The 20,239-nt window shown below is 47.1% G+C and overlaps 1 protein-coding gene across 11 annotated transcripts in view; it reads right to left on the bottom strand.

The window, feature by feature from the left end:
* The window catches only part of TRIP12 (thyroid hormone receptor interactor 12), a 193,435-nt gene that overhangs the window by 21,712 nt on the left and 151,484 nt on the right, over positions 1-20,239 (bottom strand). For all 11 annotated transcript variants that reach the window (XM_040427793.1, XM_040427791.1, XM_040427792.1 and 8 more), the window contains one exon: positions 543-707. In XM_040427793.1, coding sequence (XP_040283727.1) covers positions 543-707 — 165 coding nt within the window. The remainder of the gene's footprint in view (positions 1-542; positions 708-20,239) is intronic.

The raw sequence follows: 20,239 nt of genomic DNA, 5'->3' as shown, positions 1-20,239 counted from the left end.
TAGGAGACCCAGCCTGGGGGATGGGCCTCTTAAGCCTCCGTACATGCCAGGCCCCAAGCCTCAGAATGGCTTGGGGCTGCCATGGCAACCATCGAGTCCCTGCCACAGCAGCGCGGGGACCGATGGATGAGGTGAGGGAGTGCAAACCTCCCATATGCCGATCAGCACTGACCACGGCATATGAGGGGTTAATCCACCGACATCGGCATCATCACCGATGCTGGTGGATGCGGCAGGGATCCAACTATCAATAACAGCCGGATCTCTGCACCGCACGCAGGGGGGGAGAGGAAGGACCGCAGGACGAGAATGCTCGTCCTCTAGCGCCAAGTGCCGGTGATTTAGGACGAGCATTCTCGTCCTGGGTCGTTAAGCTGTTAATGCTAGCTGCATACCTGTTCTGTTACCAGCACTTGTGCAACCAGTAATAGATTGGGGTCAACCCCTTTAATCTTCAGTACCTCTTCTAATCCACACACATGTACTTGATGTGACTACACGTATATTACATCATAACTTAAATGGCTCTCATAAAAAGTTACCAGTGCCTTATCCTGTTCCAGTCTCCTTTTCTGCCTCACAATTTCTTCTAGATGATAAACAGATTTTGCCACCACAGGGTCAACATTGGACAAATCATGTGAGGCCAAGGAGAATTCCTGTCTTAACATCCACTTGTAGAATGGGAGTCCAAGAGGAATATCCACCTAAGGAAATAAAAAAAATCAGTTAGATATTTTGTCATACTATTCCAAGTCTTCTAGCTTAATTTTTTAACATAAGTGGACAGAAAAAAAACAAAACAGCTCAAAATAAAACCATTCTATGTAATACTGTACATTTATATTTAACTCATGACACTCGCTTGGCCAGCTCCATAACAGTCGGGTTTCTGCTGTTTTAAACAGCAGACACCCTGAGCTAATGTCTGATCTGCGATAACGCTGAGATTGGGTAAGCCGTTCATTTTCTGTAATAGCATGGGTCTGTCTGAAGGAACCCAGGCTGTTACAGCTCCTATATAGGCCTATTTATCCCGTATGGTGAATGCCATAAGGCTAGGTCTACATGACGACATTTTGTTGCACCAATGTCGCGCGACAATTTTTATAATGGCAATCTATGGTGTCGCACTGCAAAATGCTGCAACTGCGAAAGTCGCAGAAAATCCATTTGAGATGGATTTTTCTGCGACTGTCGTGTCGCAGTGCGACACCATAGATTGCCATTATAAAAATTGTCACGTGACATTGGTGCAACAAAATGTTGCGCGACAAATGTCGTCGTGTAGACCTAGCCTAAAGGTGGGGAGAGAATTTTTTTTTAAAAGGCTTCTTTCCCATTTTTTTTTTTTAAACTCGTTTTATTGAAAAAGAGTAACAAGGCACATTCATGGTACAGACAAATGTATACAAGATAATCTCATACAGCATACAATATCATGCATTTAGAAGCGTGTGAGGTTTGTTATTATATCACATTCAAGGGTTTATAGAAACCACAGAACCGGGCGAGATAGTCAAATTAGAATCACACCATAATCCCCATACTTTCTGAAATTTATCTGGACACTTTCTGTTCACATATAGTACATTTTCAAAAGGAATGATCTGGTTCACTAGTCTTTTCCAAATTCCTATTGTAGGAAGTTCCTCCGCCATCCATTTGAGAGCAATCACTTTGCGGGCTAGAAACAGGGATTCGCTAAGGAGTATTTTATTGTAGTGTGTCCACCCATCATTGTCTAAAATACCCAACAGACATATCTTGGGACATAGTGGTATTGGGCCCATACCCAATGATGATAGTACTCTAAGTATATCTCGCCAATATGATCTGATATGGTTACATTCCCACATCATGTGCCAGAAGTCAGCATTATTATGAGAGCATCTAAGACAATTAGGTTGGGACATTCTCCCCATCTTATGCAGTCTGGTAGGAGTTAAATAACTACAGTGCAACATAAACAATTGGATGAGTCTGTTATTGACAGAGGGGGACATGAGTGACTGCCTCCATCGCAATCGCCCAATCCTCTGCAGTAAGATGGGGAATGTTCCCTTTCCACTTGGCCTCGGCTAATATGGGCTGTGAGGACATCTGCAAGCCTAACAGGTAAGTGTAGAGAGCTGATATTATACCCCTAGGTCCTTGTGACTTTATAACCCCTATTAAGGGGTAGGAGGAGATGGCCTTATTCCGGTCCCTAAACTGTTCCTGTAAGGCGTGTCTGATCTGCAAATATTAAAAAAAATTGGGTACGCTCTAGACCAAATTTCTCTTGGATTTGGGAGAAGGACCATAAAATACCGTCTGATATAAGTCTCGAAGCAGTAATCCCTGAAGATAACCAGATGTGAGTCCCGTCTATGGCTTGTAAGTGGGGAAATAATGGATTATCCCACAAGGGTATATCATCTGCCCAGTCCTGGTATTGACGCAATTTGGCGTCTCTCCAAACCTGTTGTGCCAACCTGTGAATCTGTAGCAATTTCCCAGACAGAGACTCAGCCTTTTCCAACACTGGCCATAGATTGGATAACTCCAGATATTGCTGTAGATAATATTCCATGTTCATAAGGGATTCCCCATTTACCCAACTAGCTAGGAACCTTAACTGACCTGCAAGAAAGTACAAATGGAAGTCTGGTAATGCTGCGCCACCTTGTATCCTGGATCGCTGCAGAGTATTTAAGGCGAGTTTATGTCTGGCTTTACCCCAGATAAATTGGACCATCAGTGAGTGAAGGCAGTCAAAAAAACTCAGAGGTATTGGAGTGCAAGCATGTTCTAACAAATATAACCCTTTGGGTAAAAGGATCATGATCCTTCCCATAATGGATATAGGCAGGGTTTTCCAAACTTTGAATTTGCTAGAAAAAATAAATTCTAAAGAGGCAATATTATTGGTATAGGCCTCTCTTGGCTCTTTAGTAATAAAAATCCCCAGGTATTTAAAATGGTCTACTATCCTAAGATTATAATGAACATTGGGCCAGTCAGAGCTCCATAATGGCATTAGGGCGACTTGGTCCAGTTGATATGCAGCCCGGAGAATTTTCCAAATAATTCTATAATAGTGATCGCCCGCGGCAGAGAGACTGCTGATGAACAATATGAGGTCATCTGCATACAGGCCTACTCTGTCCTCTCTCCCCCCCAGCTTAACTCCTGTATATATTTGATCTTGGCGGATACGGAGGGCCAGATGCTCAATGTCAATTACAAACAAGAGAGGGGAGAAAGGACATCCTTGCCTCGTACCTCTCTGCAGATTAAAGTAAGCTGAGGTCGTACCGTTTACTAGGATATTGGCCCTGGGACTTTTATAAATTATCCGGATCCATTGCATGAATCTAGGTCCAAAGCCAAACTTTCCCATTGCTTTCATCAGATACGGCGGCCACTCCAGTGAGTCAAAGGCTTTGGCCGTGTCTAACGAGGCCAGAGCCCATTGCCTGTCATGTTGGGTTCCAATTTGTGCTATGACTTGTGTCCTGCGAATATTATTAGAGGTCGATCGTCCAGGTATAAACCCAGTTTGGTCACTATGTATAATGCTAGCAATTATCCTGTTCAACCTATTGGCGAAGATCTTTGTCAGAATCTTATAATCTAAGTCTAACAAAGATATCGGCCGATAGGAGGCACAGTCCAATGGATCCTTATCCGGTTTCAGGAGTACAACTATGATTGCTTCATAAAGGGAGTCTGGTAGTCTGCCTATCCGCCATGCCTCCTGGAACATCACTTTAAGTTGAGGTCCAAGGATGTCTACATACTTGGAATATATCTCCAAAGGTAGGCCATCAGGGCCAGGGGCCTTCCCATTTGCCAGGTCACCTATAGCCTCCTGTATCTCTTCTATGGTTATATTCTCCTCTAACATAGTGCTGTCCTCCATTGATAAAGTTGGATGCTCTATCTCATCTAGGTAGTGCTCCAGTTCTAATTCTGAGTATTCCACTCGTGATTGATATAAATCTCGATAAAAGTCGGCGAAGTTTGATAGAATATCTGCTACAGAATCACTAATCTCACCATTTTGGGCCTGTATTCGCAGAACCGGCGGAGCTGATGAGTTCTTATGTACAATATGAGCTAGTACTTGCCCTGCCTCATCTCCCACCTCAAAGGCCTGTTTGTAAAAGAATAGCTTACGATTACTTTTTTCATGTAGATGAACTAAATACATCCTGCCTTTCTGCATCCAATCTTGTCGGTTTGCCTCAGAGGGGTCTAATACAAATCTTGCCTCAGCCTCCTTAACACATGTATTTAGAGCAGTGTTTCCCAACCAGTGTGCCTCCAGCTGTTGCAAAACTATACCTCCCAGCATGCCCGCACAGCCAAATGCAGTCCGGGCCTGCTGGGAGTTCTAGTTTTGCAACAGCTGGAGGCACGCTGGTTGGGAAACACTGATTTAGAGAACCCTCTTTCTTCCTGGCATCCCTCTTAACAAAGGAGATAGATGACTTAAGGCATCCCCTAAGATAAGCCTTCAGCGTATCCCATAATAGCAGGGGATTCGTATCTATGTGCTGTACCTCCAAAAACATTCGCAACTGGTCAGGGATTCTATCTTGATCTTTCAGGAGGGTGAGCCAAAATGGGTGTATTCTAATCCTCACGTTAAACCTTCTCTCCTGCGAATCATTGAACCTTACTATTAATGGCGCATAATCGGAGACACTCTGGGGGCCATATGAGATATCTGACAGTTCCAGGTATACATCGGGGGAGCCAAATACATAGTCAATCCTAGACATTGCACCAGAAGAGGGAGTAAAGCAAGAATACTCTATAGATTCTGGATGTTTCTCCCTCCATAGGTCCAGCCATCCCATCTCCCCGAGCCAGGCCGCCATTAAACTAGGCGGGCCATGAGACGGGGATATCGGACTAGCATGGAAGCGGTCCATCCGCGGATTCATGACTATATTCAAATCTCCTACACATAACCTAGCATGCGGATATTGAGCTGCAAAAGTGGCTGCGGTCTGAAGAATTGACATATTGGCAGGAGGGGGACAGTAAATGTTTAAAATCACAAACTGGATATTATTCACATGTGCATGTACAAAAATATATCTGCCGTCCGTGTCAGTCTTAACTGTGTGTGGTTCCCATCTAATGGAGCGGTTAACTACCAGAGACACTCCTTTAGAATGAGAGGTGCCAAACGAATGACTGGACCATTGTACCCACGGCTTCTGTAATCTAGCTGCCGTTTCGGCTGTGAGATGGGTCTCGTGTAAGCTAAGTATGTGTGGGTTGTATCTACGAACATGTGCAAAAACAGATATTCTTACCCGGATCCCCCAAACCCCTCACATTCCATGACATTAACAATATGGCAGCCATTTTATCTGTATCAGAAAGCTATGAATGGGGCTGTCCTCTTTCTGGGTTCTCTGGCGTCTGTACCTCCACATCACTCCCAATACATATATACTGCTGCCTATAAACATTGTTATACCATATAGGAGCTTTTCTCGATCCTAGGGCACTAATAGGGTAATCCAGGAGGCGGGGCTCAAATCTAGGCGCCAAAACCAGGTATTTGAATCACCTATCCAGCAATACCTATGCACCTTACTATACCAGGAGGTCTGCTATGCAACTATCAGAGTTTTTGCCCACTACTATCAGTTGGGCATCTATCTATTGAAACCTGCAAGAACCTATCAACTATCCTGAGTCCCCTGATGAACCAGCCTTTATTACGTCTGGGGAAACGCGTTGGGACAATTTGCCAAGAAGGGACGAACATAATTGATCCTTATAGGCAGGGTATCAATAGGCGACAGTGAGGGTTTAGCCACAGAGAGGTGGGGTCGCCCTTTTCGGGGCGGGTGCTCCGCCTGTAGGCAGGGGTACATTGAGGGTTGTATTAGGGATATTGTTCCCTTCCCCTTATCCACCACCTCTCTATCTACCGTTTGGCCAGGTCCACAGTCATCTAACTGTAAGTTGCCGTAAATTTTTCTATACATCGGACTTCATTATCCTGATACGTCCAAGTAAGGCCTTGTCTATTCATTTGACGTAGCCCAACATATATAATAAGAAGGGGTATTATTTTAACCAACAGCAGTAAAAGTTATGTTTTATATGAAAAGTCATTTTTCTCTGTGATGTCTATACCATATAGTGCCCAAACATAATACAAAAACATAAATCTGAACCATCTATGCTGTAAATTAGCATTGAAATACAGAGTATGATGCCAGATATCAGGTAATAATTTCCCTGTGACTGAGAAATCAGGGACCAGCATATTACTAGATGTAAAAAGAATATGCCGGTATCCGACCAGCTTCCTCTGCAAGATATAAGTCGTGCCTGCAGCTAACTTTCTGTATGCATTGTAAGCAGCAAAACTCACGCTGGAAGCACAGTGTTATAACGGTGACCGGTGCGGATTATGGAGCAACACCGATGTGATCAACAATGCGTCCTGACCATTTAGGTCTCTTGGAAAAAAATGGACTGCTGACGCAATAATATACTTCAAGGAGGTGGCAATCTTCGCGACTTTCTTACAACCCATACATCCGCCTCTTTGGGATCCGTGAAAAAGTGTGATCTCTCTCCTTCCACCACTCGCAGCCTGGCGGGGTATGCCATGGAATATGGTAAGTTCATGTCCCGGAGTCTCTCTTTTACAGCAACAAAAGTCGCCCGCCTCTTCTGAAGCTCAGCGGAGAAATCGGGAAACAAAGATACCTTGGCATTTTCATGCATAATGGTTTGCAACTTCCTTGCTTGAGTGAGGATTAAGTCGCGGTCCTTCCAATTTAGCATGCAAGCTAGGAGCGGCCTAGGTGGGGCTCCCGGAGGCGATGGTCGAGCCGGGACCCTGTGGGCCCGCTCCACTGCATATGCCATAGAGAAAGACGCCTCTGGAAAAGTTGACTTAAACCAGGCCTGGAGAAATGCTGCAGGATCCTGTCCCTCTGTTCTCTCAGGTAGGCCCAGTATGCGCACGTTATTTCTTCTGGCCCTGTTCTCCAGGTCGTCGCATTTCTGCTGCCATAAGGAGACAGAACCTTCCAGGGCTTGTATCTTAGCAGGTATGGGGCGTCTGAGGTCTGAGCTCAGAGATCCTCTCCTCTGTTCCCCGCACTCTTTCTCCGAGTTGTTGCACATCATGCCTGAGGAGGCCCACATCCAAACATACCTCTTCAATCTTTGTGGTGAGGGAAGTTTTGAAAAAAACAATATCGCTGACATCAGCTGCTCGTGTGCCTCTTTCGGGGTAAGTTCAGCCGCCTCAGGTTCGTCTATAGCTGCTTGCTGTGCCGCTTGACCACGGGTATGCTGTGTACGAGGTGTGCCAGCTGCCGCAGCATCATGTTGGTTTTCTTAGCGCCCAAATTCCTTCAGCCGTTCTGCAGCAGCTTGCCCTTTGCTGGGTCCCATCTCTGGTTACCGTGAAGGTTCGAGCTGCTGTACACCTTGTGTTTGGTCCAATTAGCTGCAATAGCACTCAGGATTATAATCGGGAGCCGGAGCTCAGATCAGATGCGACCGTTCATGCTGGCCGCTAGCCATCTAGATCTAGGCTAGATCTCCTCTATAAAAGTGTCACATGACTTAACCCCTCAAGTGAACGCTGTAAAAATAAATACGGTGCTAAAACAACCAATTTTTTGGTCACCTTGCCGCATAAAGTGTAATAATGAATGATCAAAAAAAAATTTGATTTTTTGTACTCACTGTAAAATCCTTTTCTCGTAGTAGGCATTGGTGGACACAGCACCATGGGTATACGTCCAACTACCACTAGGAGGCACTAGACACAAAAAGTGTTGGCTCCTCCCAGGTGGGCTATACCCTCTCCACAGGCACGAGGCTATTCAGTTTGTACCAAAAGCAGTAGGAGAGAGAAGAAAAGCAAGGAACCAACAACTCCCGAACCGGGAAAGATCAAGAGACCAGCCCGGAGAAGCGGAAGTAAAAACATCTGTGTCCCCCAATGCCTACTATGAGAAAAGGATTTTACGGTGAGTACAAAAAATCCAATTTTCTCGTGCATGGCATTGGGGGACACAGCACCATGGGACGTCCCAAAGCAGTCCCCGAGGGTGGGAAAAGAACAGCCATGCCACCGGTTGGGCATACAGGTGCAGGAGAACCATGTGACCCAACAGGAAAAAACACGGAATGGGCAACAGGTTCCATAACAAGGAAGAAACCTCAAGGAAGAAGCAGTGAAGACGCACCCTAGAACAAATGCCTGGAAGAAAATCCCAAATGCAAGAAGGCGGCAAAGGAGAACACCGAGCTCAGCCAAGGGCTGGAGAAAAAAATTAGGACAGCACCGCGTGTTGGAACTACCTAACGCTCTAAATTGTCTCAGACCCAAAGAGCGAAAAAACAGGCCAGGGGAGCAAGGAAACAGGGAAGCACTGGAAGCCAAACGAGTGAGGGAAGCCATAGCAAGGCTCACATGTGAAGGGAGCAGGTCTCCCCTCACCGCAAGGCAGGTGATGAAGTTAAGCGCCCTATTTAAAGGTAAAAACCCAAGGCTGCTAGAGGAAACCGCCAACCCTTGGAGAAGGAGGGGGTTGTAGGCAAAGGCCAGGAAAAGAGAATGATAAGACCTGCGTCCCAAAAACAGGAGACGAGGCTCGAGCCTTTGAAAACAAGATATCACTGTGAAGCGTAAGACCAGAGGAAACACTGGGCATATGAAGTATCAGGGAAAAAAGGAACCAGATACAGGCCCAGGAAATCTCAGCAGGGACACACTGGACTGAGAGACATGGGAGTAGAAGGAGAGTACTCCAAACACCCGAAGGAGACCATACGGCGGAATTGCAAACCGTAGCACTAAACCACTCAATACCAGGTACTTGACGTGGGAGGATGGGAAAAGAGACACGAATCCCAAGAGGACCACAAGGCTATTGGAACCCATAAAGGGAACAATCAACCCAGCCCCCCCCCCCCCCCCCAACCAACAAAAAAACAAAAACGATTGTCATGCAGAACCTGAGTGGTCAAATGAACGGGGACAGGGACTCCAGAAAGGAGTACCCGGAATGGGCTCATAAGGAACCAGGAGCTGAACCACCAGAAGACAACACAAGCCAGAATATCCAGGAAAGGTGAAATGAAACTACCATAGGGGAAGGGACATTGGCCATGGACAACTAGCCATTCCAAGAATAGTGACTAGCAAACTGTGTACATTGTCCCAGAGAGGGCAAGTAAAGCAGCTCGAAATGTACCACTAAATTGACAGACATCTATATGCATAAGGAATGCAGAAGTCGCCAAGAAAAAGCCGGGTGAGACTACACACAAATGTAGAAACCAGCTGCGACCAGCATACTGAAAACTCCCAGGGGGGAGAAAGTACCTGACAGGTGCAGACGAAGGCAAGGTCCAAGGGGAATGCCCCTCTGTCATGTAGTACAACTAAGCAGAGCATATAAGGGAAATCCTGGACCCAGAAGGAACTATGGGACCCTGTCTGATGCCAGAGCAATCAGCTGAAAATTCACCTACCAGGCAGGTGTGTGGCGCCCAGTGGTCCTGTCCCTGACCCGTCAGGGAGGACGTCCAGCGAGGATAAATGCCGTTGACCCCAGAAGGGTTCCGTGTGGCGGAGGACATCCAGCGATGACCGAAAACTGCTGCAGCGGCCGGTGCTCACCAAGCTACGTGCCCCAACAAGGTAGAAGATCCTGTGGAGATCACTGTACTCCACCAGGAATGGGCTGCTCTGTAATAGGAAACAACGCGAGTACTGCTCTATAACATGGGGTAACACAGAGCGCAGCATACCGTAGTACCTTATAGAGATGGCAAGAGCAACCCTAGCACAAAGGCCAACAACCACCTGGCCATTGTGTAGGGAGCGTGGTTGTATGTGGACCACCCGCCGGATCAGAACAGATCAGCCATATACTGGAGCTACCGAAAGTAGAACTAGACCGACAAGGTGGGGGTTGGGCTGGCCCACCCCTGCCAGATATGGTAATTATGCACATGCTGAACCAGGATGGCCTGTTGTAGACAGTGCTTTGAGAAGTACAAGGAGACCATTGAGCACGACAGTAACGGAGTGGCAGATGTATGGAAGAACCAAAAGGATGGAACCAACATCCGCAGCACAGATTAGAACCCGGGGGCAGAAAGCACCCAGTAATACAGAAACTGTATGCGCCACAGATTTCACCATAGGGCCCAGCACTTGGGGTACTACAAACACACGCCTAAAATATAGGTAAAGTGGCTGCATGTTGCACTCTAAGGAGAGTGGAAACATAGCCACAGCATCGGGGAATGCGACAGCATTTGGAGGGTACAGGTACTCAACCTGTAAAATATAAATACGGCTGTGTAGTGCAGAGATACGACCAGACAGGTGTAATGGGTACAGCATCTGGAGATGGTAGAGGTACTACATTTAAGATCGGAGCAATGTGGCCGCATGGTGCACCCTAGAACCAGAGAGGTGCAACAGCTACCGAGTTAGCAATGGTACCTATAATCCGCCCGGGAAGGGGAAAATAGGGCCGCACGGAGCCACAAAGAACAAGACAGGTGCACACTACAATCAGGTAGGTGCAATGGCCTGAAGGAGGCCAACTATTTCGCCTGAAAAAAGAGAAACAGGGCCGCATACTACACCATAGAGCCAGACAGGTGTAACGGCTGCAGCATCAGAGACGGTGCAGGAACTCTACCTATGAAGGGAGTAAGATAGCTGTTTGGTGCACACTATGATGAGGTAGGTGCAATGGCCACGGCAATTGGAGGAGGCCTCAATATCTTGTCCGGTAAGGGAGAGAAAATGCAACATGGTACACCATAAACCCAGACAGGAGTAACGGCTACAGCATCCGGAGATGGTGCAGGTACTCTACCTATGAAGGGATCAAGATGGCAGCTTGGTGCCCACTAGAACCAGACAGGGGCAATTCTACGGCAATTGAAAGTGGCCTCTATATCTCGCCCGTAGGGAGAAATGTTGCCGCATGGAACACAATAGAGCCAGCCAGGGGTATTGGCTACAGCATCTGGAGATGGTGTAGGTACTCTACCTATGAAGGGAGCAAAGTGGCTGGGAACAGACAGGTGCAATTGCTACGGCAATTGAAGGCGGCCTGTATATCTCGCCCGGAAGGGAGAAATAGTGCCGCATGGAACACCATAGAGCCAGCCAGGAGTAATGGCTTCAGCATCTGGAGTAGGTGTAGGTATGAAAGAATGCTTGGGTGTATAGCAAGAGGAATTACTAGTAGAAAGAGGGAGGTGCTCATGCCGCTCTACAGAGCACTAGTGAGACCTCATTTGGAGTATTGTGCTCAGTACTGGAGACCATATCTCCAGAAGGATATTGATACTTTGGAGAGAGTTCAGAGAAGAGCTACTAAACTGGTACATGGATTGCAGGATAAAACTTACCAGGAAAGATTAAAGGACCTTAACATGTATAGCTTGGAAGAAAGACGAGACAGAGGGGATATGATAGAAACTTTTAAATACATAAAGGGAATCAACAAGGTAAAAGAGGAAAGAATATTTAAAAGAAGAAAAACTGCTACAAGAGGACATAGTTTTAAATTAGAGGGGCAAAGGTTTAAAAGTAATATCAGGAAGTATTACTTTACTGAGAGAGTAGTGGATGCATGGAATAGCCTTCCTGCAGAAGTGGCAGCTGCAAATACAGTGAAGGAGTTTAAGCATGCATGGGATAGGCATAAGGCCATCCTTCATATAAGATAAAGCCAGGGGCTATCCATAGTATTTAGTATATTGGGCAGACTAGATGGGCCAAATGGTTCTTATCTGCCGACACATTCTATGTTTCTATGAAAGGAGCAAGGCGGCTGGAAACAGACAGATATAATTGCTTTTTCTTACCAACCTACAGGAGGCATTTGCCTGAGCTATCAGCTTGCCTACAACAGGGACCCCCTGTAATGAGGTAGAGTGGCGAACACCAGCACCAGGATGGGGACCCGGTGGAAACACTCAAATGTGTAGAGCATAGCCCCTGGTATAGAAGAACCAGGAAGGTTTGTCAGGTACAGCCTATGGCAGTGGTGCAGGTACCCCCCTGTTAAGGAGAAGGCATACGTACCAGAGACACCACGTAGGTGACTCAGTATCCTAAACACGGGGACGGTTGCCTTACCTGTGCGGTTGAATACCTGTGCAGTCAGGGGAGTGCCATCCGAAAATCCACTAGAGGGGATACCAACCCTGGATAGGAGAGGTTCCTCGGTGCACTTTAGTCTTGACCTCCCAGAGGGGGCTTCTGTATGGAGGAAGACCGCCTGATGCTCTGTTCCGAGGGAATCGGTGAAGAGGTGTCCCCAGAGGCAACAGGAAAGGATTCGGCACCAGCCTCAGGCCTGTTCTGGGGAGGACCCGAGGAGGGGTGGGACCCTGTTGAGACCACCCGAGGTTGTACTGTGAGCTACCCCTTGCCGGACCCGGTATCTGAGTGTGCCTCATCTGCAGGGAGGACCCTGAGAGGGCAGAGGTGGCCGCAATTTGGGTAGGTAGCGGTCCAGTGACTCCGCCAGGGATTGGGAGAGTCGGACCAGGTTCCCATGGCTTTGACAGGGAGGGAGCCCATTCAACGGGGACCTACACAAAAGGATTGGTCAGGGGACACATGGGTGTCTGGCAAGAGGTACTGCACACAAGCAGGGACAGGCAGACCACATGACAGCCTTCGTAGACAGCGGACGCACGTGAAACACGTGGCGATCCGAGGAGAGGCTGGGAGAGGAGACCCTCAGAGCAGCCAGCAGAGGCCGTCTTATCTGGACCCGGATGCCATGTTCCCCTAAGAGGTGCTGCAGCACTATAGAGGTGGTCAGGAGGGCTGCAGGAGAAATGAAGCAATTGAGGAGGGGGTGGCCACCCCCTCAAACAGAAAACCCACGTTAGACCAGGAAAGGGGGGAGGAGATAGCCCCTCCCGAGGGCCAGGCGGGGTCAGAAAAGCCCGGGAAGCAAGGAGGAGGGGCCAGGAAGATTGCAGCCTAGCAGGCCCAAAAGCCGGGGCCTCGATTTATGAGGCGGCCGGGACCGGGAATGGAGCGAGGGGGGCAGGGCGAATCGCAGCCGACCAAGGGCCCTCCGGACCCACAAAACTAGGTGAGGAGGGTAGGGGGGAGAAGCAACGCCTGGGGATGGGCGGGTCAGGGCAAACGGAGCACCTGGGAGCCGGGAACGGGCCATGGAAGATGAGGCCTAGTCCCGGAAGAAGCCGGGGACTAAAGTAGCGGTAAAGGCCGGGGAGAAGACTGTGTGGCAAAGGGGGGGGGGGGGGATTGTCTTGGAGGAAGATGGAGGCTTCCCAGGACCCCCGGCTAAGGTGGATCCCTGGCCACAGGAGGGAACCTAACCTTGGGACACAGGGACAGGGGAATATACTCTGTCCGATGTCTACGAGGGACAGAGGAATATACTCATCATCCGATGTCTTCAGGCGCCGCAGGGTCACCCCTTCGGCAGACTCAACACGGGAACTGTGGGAATGCCAGCAAGCCACTGCGGATGCAGTTTGTGGGGACTGGGTGACTGGCGATGGTACCGAAGTACGCGCCCGCAGGGGGGGGGGGGGGGGGCAACTAAAGTGGAACACGATGGAGCCCCAGCCTGCAGCAGGTATAACGGTGGAGATCACCGAGACCTGCAGAAGAGAAAAAAAAAAGAATAAAAATAAAAAAAGCAGCAGGACCTGCAAAAAGAGCAGGACAGGTCTGCCTCCTTACGGACACTAGACTAAAACTGAATGGCCTCGTGCCTGTGGAGAGGGTATAGCCCACCTGGGAGGAGCCAACACTTTTTGTGTCTAGTGCCTCCTAGTGGTAGTTGGACGTATACTCATGGTGCTGTGTCCCCCAATGCCATGCACGAGAAAATCATATGTACCCCAAAATGGTACCAATAAAAACATCAACTCTTCCCGCAAAAAACGAGCGCCTGCATAAGACGATCGGCAGGAACAAAAAATAAAATAAAATGGCGTTCAGAAAATAGAGACACAAAAACATTTTTCTTTTCAAAAATGCTTTATGTAAAACTGCAACAAAGAAAGTAGACATATTTGATATCATTGTGTCCGTAATAACCTGCTCTATTAAAATACCACATGATCTACCCTGTGAGATGAAAAAATAAAAAACAGTGCCAAAACAGCCATTTTTTTGGTTACCTTGCCTCACAAAAAAACGTAATATTAATTAAAGATCATATGTACCTCAAAATAGTACTAATAAAACTGGCACCTTATCCCCTATTTTCCAAAATGGGTCACTTTTTGGGAGTTTCTATTGTAAGGGTGCATCAGGGGGGCTTCAAATGGGACATGGTGTCTAAAAACCAGTTCAGCTAAATCTGCCTTCCAAAAACCATATGGTGCTCCTTTTCTTCTGTGCCCTGCCGTGTGCCCTTACATCAGTTGACAACCACATGTGGGGTGTTTCTGTAAACCACAGAATCAGGGTAATACTGAGTTTTGTTTGGCTGTTAACCCTTGATGTGTTAAAGAAAAAAAATTGATCAAAATGGAAAATCTTGCAAAAAAGTGTTGAAGTTTGTAAAATCAGTTTTGAGTAACTTGAGGGGTGTAGTTTCTACAATGGGGTCATTTAGGGGGGGTTTACACTATGTAAGCCCCACAACATGACTTCAGACCTTAACTGGTCATTAAAAAGTGGGTTTTGGAAATTCTTAAATTTTAAGAATTGCTTCTAAAATTCTAAGCCTTCTAACGTCCTTAAAAAAATAAAATGACATTTACAAAATGATGCCAACATAAAGTAAAGTAGACATATGGGGAATATTGAGCAATAAATATTTTATGAGGTATCACTTTCTGTTTTAACCACTTTCCGTCCGCCCATAGGATATAAACGTCCTATGGGTGGATCTCTATTTCTGAATGGACGTTCCAGAACGTCCGTTCAGAAACTGCAGCTGCACGCTAATCGTGCAGCTGCTGATCGGGTTGCCCGCTGTCAGTGACAGCAGGGCAAACCAGAGAGAAGGCAGGGACAGTGCCCAGGTGTCCCTGCCTTCTGGATCGCTGCATACACAGCGCTCACCGAGCGCTGTGTATGCAGAGCAGGAAGCGCGGTCAGCCCTGCTCTGAGGCTGTACAGCGCAGAATTATGCTGTACAGCCTCTCTGGGGGGTGTATTTCTCCTGTAACTGGGGCTACTATGTCAGCCCCAGTTACAGGGAGATCAACAGTGAAAAAAAAAAAAGAAAAAGTGAAGTAAATGTCCCCCAGAGGTCTTGTATGACCTTATGGGGGACGAAAAGTGTAAAATAAAAAAATAAAAAATAAAGGGTTGAAAAAATAAAATAAAAATAAGTTTCACATGTAAAAAAAAAAAAAAAGTCCCCAAGTAAGGAATAAATATTTTTTTTTAAAAATAGAAAAAAAATAAAAGTAAAATAAGACATATTTGGTATTGCCGCGTCCGTAAAAGCCAGCTCTATAAAAATATCACATGACCTAACCCCTCGGGTGAACACCGTAAAAAAAAAAAAAAAAAAAAGTCAAAACAAGCAATTTGTCACCTTACATCACAAAAGGTGCAACACCAAGTGATCAAAAACGCGTATGTCCCACAAAATGGTACCAATAAAACCGAACCTCATGCCGCAAAAAAAGAGCCCCTACATAAGAAAATCTCTCAAAAAATAAAAAAAACTATAGCTCTCAGAACATGGACACATTAAAACATAATTTTTTTGTTTCAAAAATGCTATTATTGTGTAAAACTTTAATAAATGAGAAAAAGTATACATATTGGGTATCGCCACGTCCGTAACAATCTGCTCTATAAAAATGTCACTTGACTGAACCCCTCAGGTGAACGCTGTAAAAATAAATAAATAGAAACTGTGCTAAAACAACCAATTTTTTGGTCACCTTGCCCCATAAAGTGTTATAATGAATGACCTTAAAGGGGTGTAGTTTCTACAATGGGGTCACTTATGGGGGTATCCACTATGTAGGCCCCACAAGTGACTTCAGACCTGAACTGGTCCTTAAAAAGTGGGTTTTCGCAATTTTCTTAAAAATTTGAAGAATTGCTTCTAAACCTTCTAACGTCGTAAAAAAATAAAATGACATTTTCAAAATGATGCCAACATAAAGTAGACATATGGGGAATGTTAAGTTATAAATATTTTATGAGGTATCACTTTCTGTTTTAAAAGCAGAGAAATTAAAATTTAGAAAATTGCAAATTTTTCAATTTTTTGGGTAAATTTGGGATTTTTTCATAAATAAAGGTGAAATATTTTGACTCAAATTTATGACTATCATGAAGTACAATGTGTCACGAGAAAACGATCTCTGAATGACTTGGATAAATAAAGGCGTTCCAAAGTTATTACCACATAAAGTGAGATATGTCAGTTTTGCAAAATTAGGCCTGGTCAGGAAGGGGGCAAATGGCCCAGATGGCAAGTGGTTAAAAGCAGAGAAATTTAAATTTTGAAAATTGAGAATTTTTCAAAATTTGGGGTAAATTTTGGATTACTTTATAAATAAAGGCCAAATATATTGACTCAAATTCACCACTGTCATGAAGTACAATGTCATAATAAAACAATCTCAGGATGGCTTGGATAAGTAAAAGTGTTTCAAAGTTATTACCACATAAAACAAGATTTTTGTGAAACTCACCTGTAAAATCTCTTTCTCGCTAAGGCCTCTTTCACACTTGCGTTGTTGGGATCCGGCATGCACTTCCGTTGCCGGAGGTGCCTGCCGGATCCGGAAAAACGCAAGTGTACTGAAAGCATTTGAAGACGGAACCGTCTTCCAAATGCTTTCAGTGTTACTATGGCACCCAGGACGCTATTAAAGTCCTGGTTGCCATAGTAAGAGCGGGGAGCGGGGGAGCAGTATACTTACAGTCCGTGCGGCTCCCGGGGTGCTCCAGAATGACGTCAGAGCGCCCCATGCGCATGGATGACGTGATCCATGCGATCACGTGATCCATGCGCTTGGGGCGCCCTGACGTCACTCTGGAGCGCCCGGGGAGCCGCACGGACGGTAAGTATACTGCTCCCCCGCTCCCCTTACCATGGCTGTCAGGACTTTAGCGTCCCGGCAGCCATGGTAACCACTCTGAAAAAGCTAAATGTCGGCTCCGGCAATGCGCCGAAACGACGTTTAGCTTAAGGCCGGATCCGGATCAATGCCTTCCAATGGGCATTAATTCCGGATCCGGCCTTGCGGCAAGTGTTCCGGATTTTTGGCCGGAGCAAAAAGCGCAGCATGCTGCGGTATTTTCTCCGGCCAACAAACGTTCCGTACCGGAACTGAAGACATCCTGATGCATCCTGAACGGATTACTCTCCATTCAGAATGCATTAGGATAATCCTGATCAGGATTCTTCCGGCATAGAGCCCCGACGACGGAACTCTATGCCGGAAGACAATAACGCAGGTGTGAAAGAGCCCTTAGTTCATTGAGGGACACAGGACCGTGGGTATAGCTGCTTGCTGCCACTAGTAGGAGACACTAGGCTGAAAAGTGATAACTCCTCCCCTGCCGGCTATACCCACTCCAGCCTGGAGAGAGCATATCAGTTTGTGCCCAAGCAAAAGGAGTAGGAGAAAAAAAAAAAAAAAAACATACGGTAAACAACCAATAACTGACCAATGCCAGTCGGATTGCACCAGAACTGAGGGCCATACCGGCTCCTCAACCGCCAGCATTTACGGCAAACAGAAATTACTGGGTGGGAGCTGTGTCCCCCAATAAACTAAGCGAGAAAGAGATTTTACAGGTGAGTTTCACAAAAATCTCGTTTTTTCTTTTCGCTTGTATTATTGGGGGACACAGGACCGTGGGACGTCCTAAAGCAGTCCACTGAGATGGAAACAAACCACACGCCCATGGAGAAAAAAAAACGATCTCGAGGACGCGTAACCCACTGCCGCCTGCAAGACCTTGCTGCCTGGAGCAGCAGCCGCCCGTAGGAAGACACCTGGTAAGACTTGGTGAACGTGTGCCCGGAAGACCAAGACACTGCCTTCTACAACTGGAAAGCTACTGCATGACGGAGATGAACCCAAGAAGCGCAGGCCGCTGGTCGGGTGGCCAAGGCTTGGCGAGCGATGCCTTACCCCGGGAGCAGAATGCCCGAGCAACTGTTAAACAGATATACCTGGAAAACAGCCCTTGGAGGCCGTCAGCTTTGACAAGGACCTCCAGGAAAAATTTGGTAAAAGTCCGTACAGCGGTAAGCGCTAGTCATGGACAAGCAAACCTCGGAGGCCAAATCACATGGCTGATAGAGAGCTCAGTCTGTATAATGCGAGGGAGAAAGAAGAGAAATCCATGTCTGTGAGGACGTGGAAGGGCGACTACCTTCTGCAAAGAAAGAGGATACTGGGCGGAGCACTGCCTTATGTTCCTGATAAAAGAAAAAAAGTACAAACAAGAAGGCGTATTAACTCTGAAAAATGTCACCAAAACGCTGGCTCCTGGACTCAACTGTGGGAGTAGAACTAAACTCCAGGTCCGTAGGATCCTCCTCTGGCCAAGAGAACACTCCCTAGGAAGCGGAATATTGGGAGACCAATGCCCTTACAGCTGTAGTGGCTTGTGGTGAGATTTCTAGCGAGAGAAGCTGCTTGAGAAACCACCGAGAAAAAAACGCCTGAGCCAGGCATGACCCACTGCAGGCCAAAGAACCAATACCTCGGAGAAAGGTAAAGGCAAAGCCAATGAGAGCATCATCGGTGATGGGAAGCCCCGTCAGTGACCCTATATTCACAATGTGGCAACCCTGCCTGGAAGGGCGGATGAGTGGAACAAAGATGAGAGAAATACTCTTGACGGGTGGGTGCGAATACGACGTCCAACACCTCCACCGTACCAGAGGAACCCTGGTTGCGTGGAAAAAAGAGAGATGGGCTTCCAGAGTCGTACGACCCATGGCTACTGGTCAGCTAGACAGAACGAGAAGGCCAACAGTTATCCAGCTCGAGGAGGGACAGGGAAGGAAAAGTGTGTTCCGTCCCAGGGACGAAACCCTTACCAGCAGTGACAAGGCGTGACGGACACACGCTCTAGCCGTCGTGGGAGACTCAGTCCACCACTGGAATGAGCAGTGAAAGAAAGACCACCGTTGGCTTGAGGTGACGTAGACATTACTCATATCTGAAGAGAGGTAGCCCCAATGGTGTCACGGCATTAACCATTAAAAACCCAAGTCCCGCTTATAACGGCAACCTAGTGGTTGACAAGTGCCGCAGGGACTAAGCTACCCAGTAGAACGCACTCGAAGGTAAGTGCTGATTAGCAATGGCAATTACGCCATCGCCACGCCTGAGTTGACAACAGAAGGACAACAGTTGCCAGAGCAACAGGCACTCATAGGTAGTGTAAACCAGAAAGAGGCCAGAGCTAAGGTCCATTGCCTCTGAGACTGACGCTCTACAGAATCTATTGGTAATGTAAAACTCTGCCTGAAGATGAGGCCATAAAGAGGGAAGCCACAAGAGTAATGCTAACGCCATACTCCATCTGAGGAGGCCACACCGTAGAGGTCACCGATTCCAGTGTTAGAAGAATCCGTCACCTGACAAAAAAGATGTGCAGCAGGAACCCTAGCATGTAATGGTGACGCAAACACCCCTTGTGCAGTAGGAGCTACCGCATGCTCCGCCAGCATAAAATGAAAAGGGCGCTGAACAGGAGCAACCGCTGAAGCAGTGGTAGGGTAGAACCCCTACCTGAGGGGGGCTGCCCTACTACAGCGATTACGATCATCTAGCTCTAGCGTGAAGACTTTCCATGCAAAGGAAAAGCCCCCTGTAGTGGTCACTGCAGAGTGCCAGCATAACACCCTCACCTAGATAAGGAAGAGTGGTGGACAAGAATCCAGTCAGTGGAATACTCTGCTTGCTGGATCGTAATCACAGTATTCTGGGTAATGTGACTGACCTGAACGGTGGATGCCCATGGGGATGGGGGGTCTCTAGGACACATAAGTGTTGCTGGGAGACCCCCCTGAGAGCACAAAGGTCGACATTTTCAAGCCCCCAACCAGTGCCGGAAGAACAGAAGGATACAATCTGGAAGTAGCCATAGAATCCCGTGGCCGTATCCATATGCCACTAGATGGAGAGTAACAGGTACCAGCGGTACCGACTGTTGTCATGGACCACTTTGAACGAAGCCAGGCATCTAGTGTCGTGGCGTAGTTAAATTATAGCATGC

This window comes from Bufo bufo, chromosome 4, assembly GCF_905171765.1.
Source record: "Bufo bufo chromosome 4, aBufBuf1.1, whole genome shotgun sequence".
Lineage (NCBI taxonomy): Eukaryota > Metazoa > Chordata > Amphibia > Anura > Bufonidae > Bufo > Bufo bufo.
The sequence above is the reverse complement of the archived record's forward strand: the minus strand, read 5'-3'. Positions and strand labels throughout refer to the sequence as shown.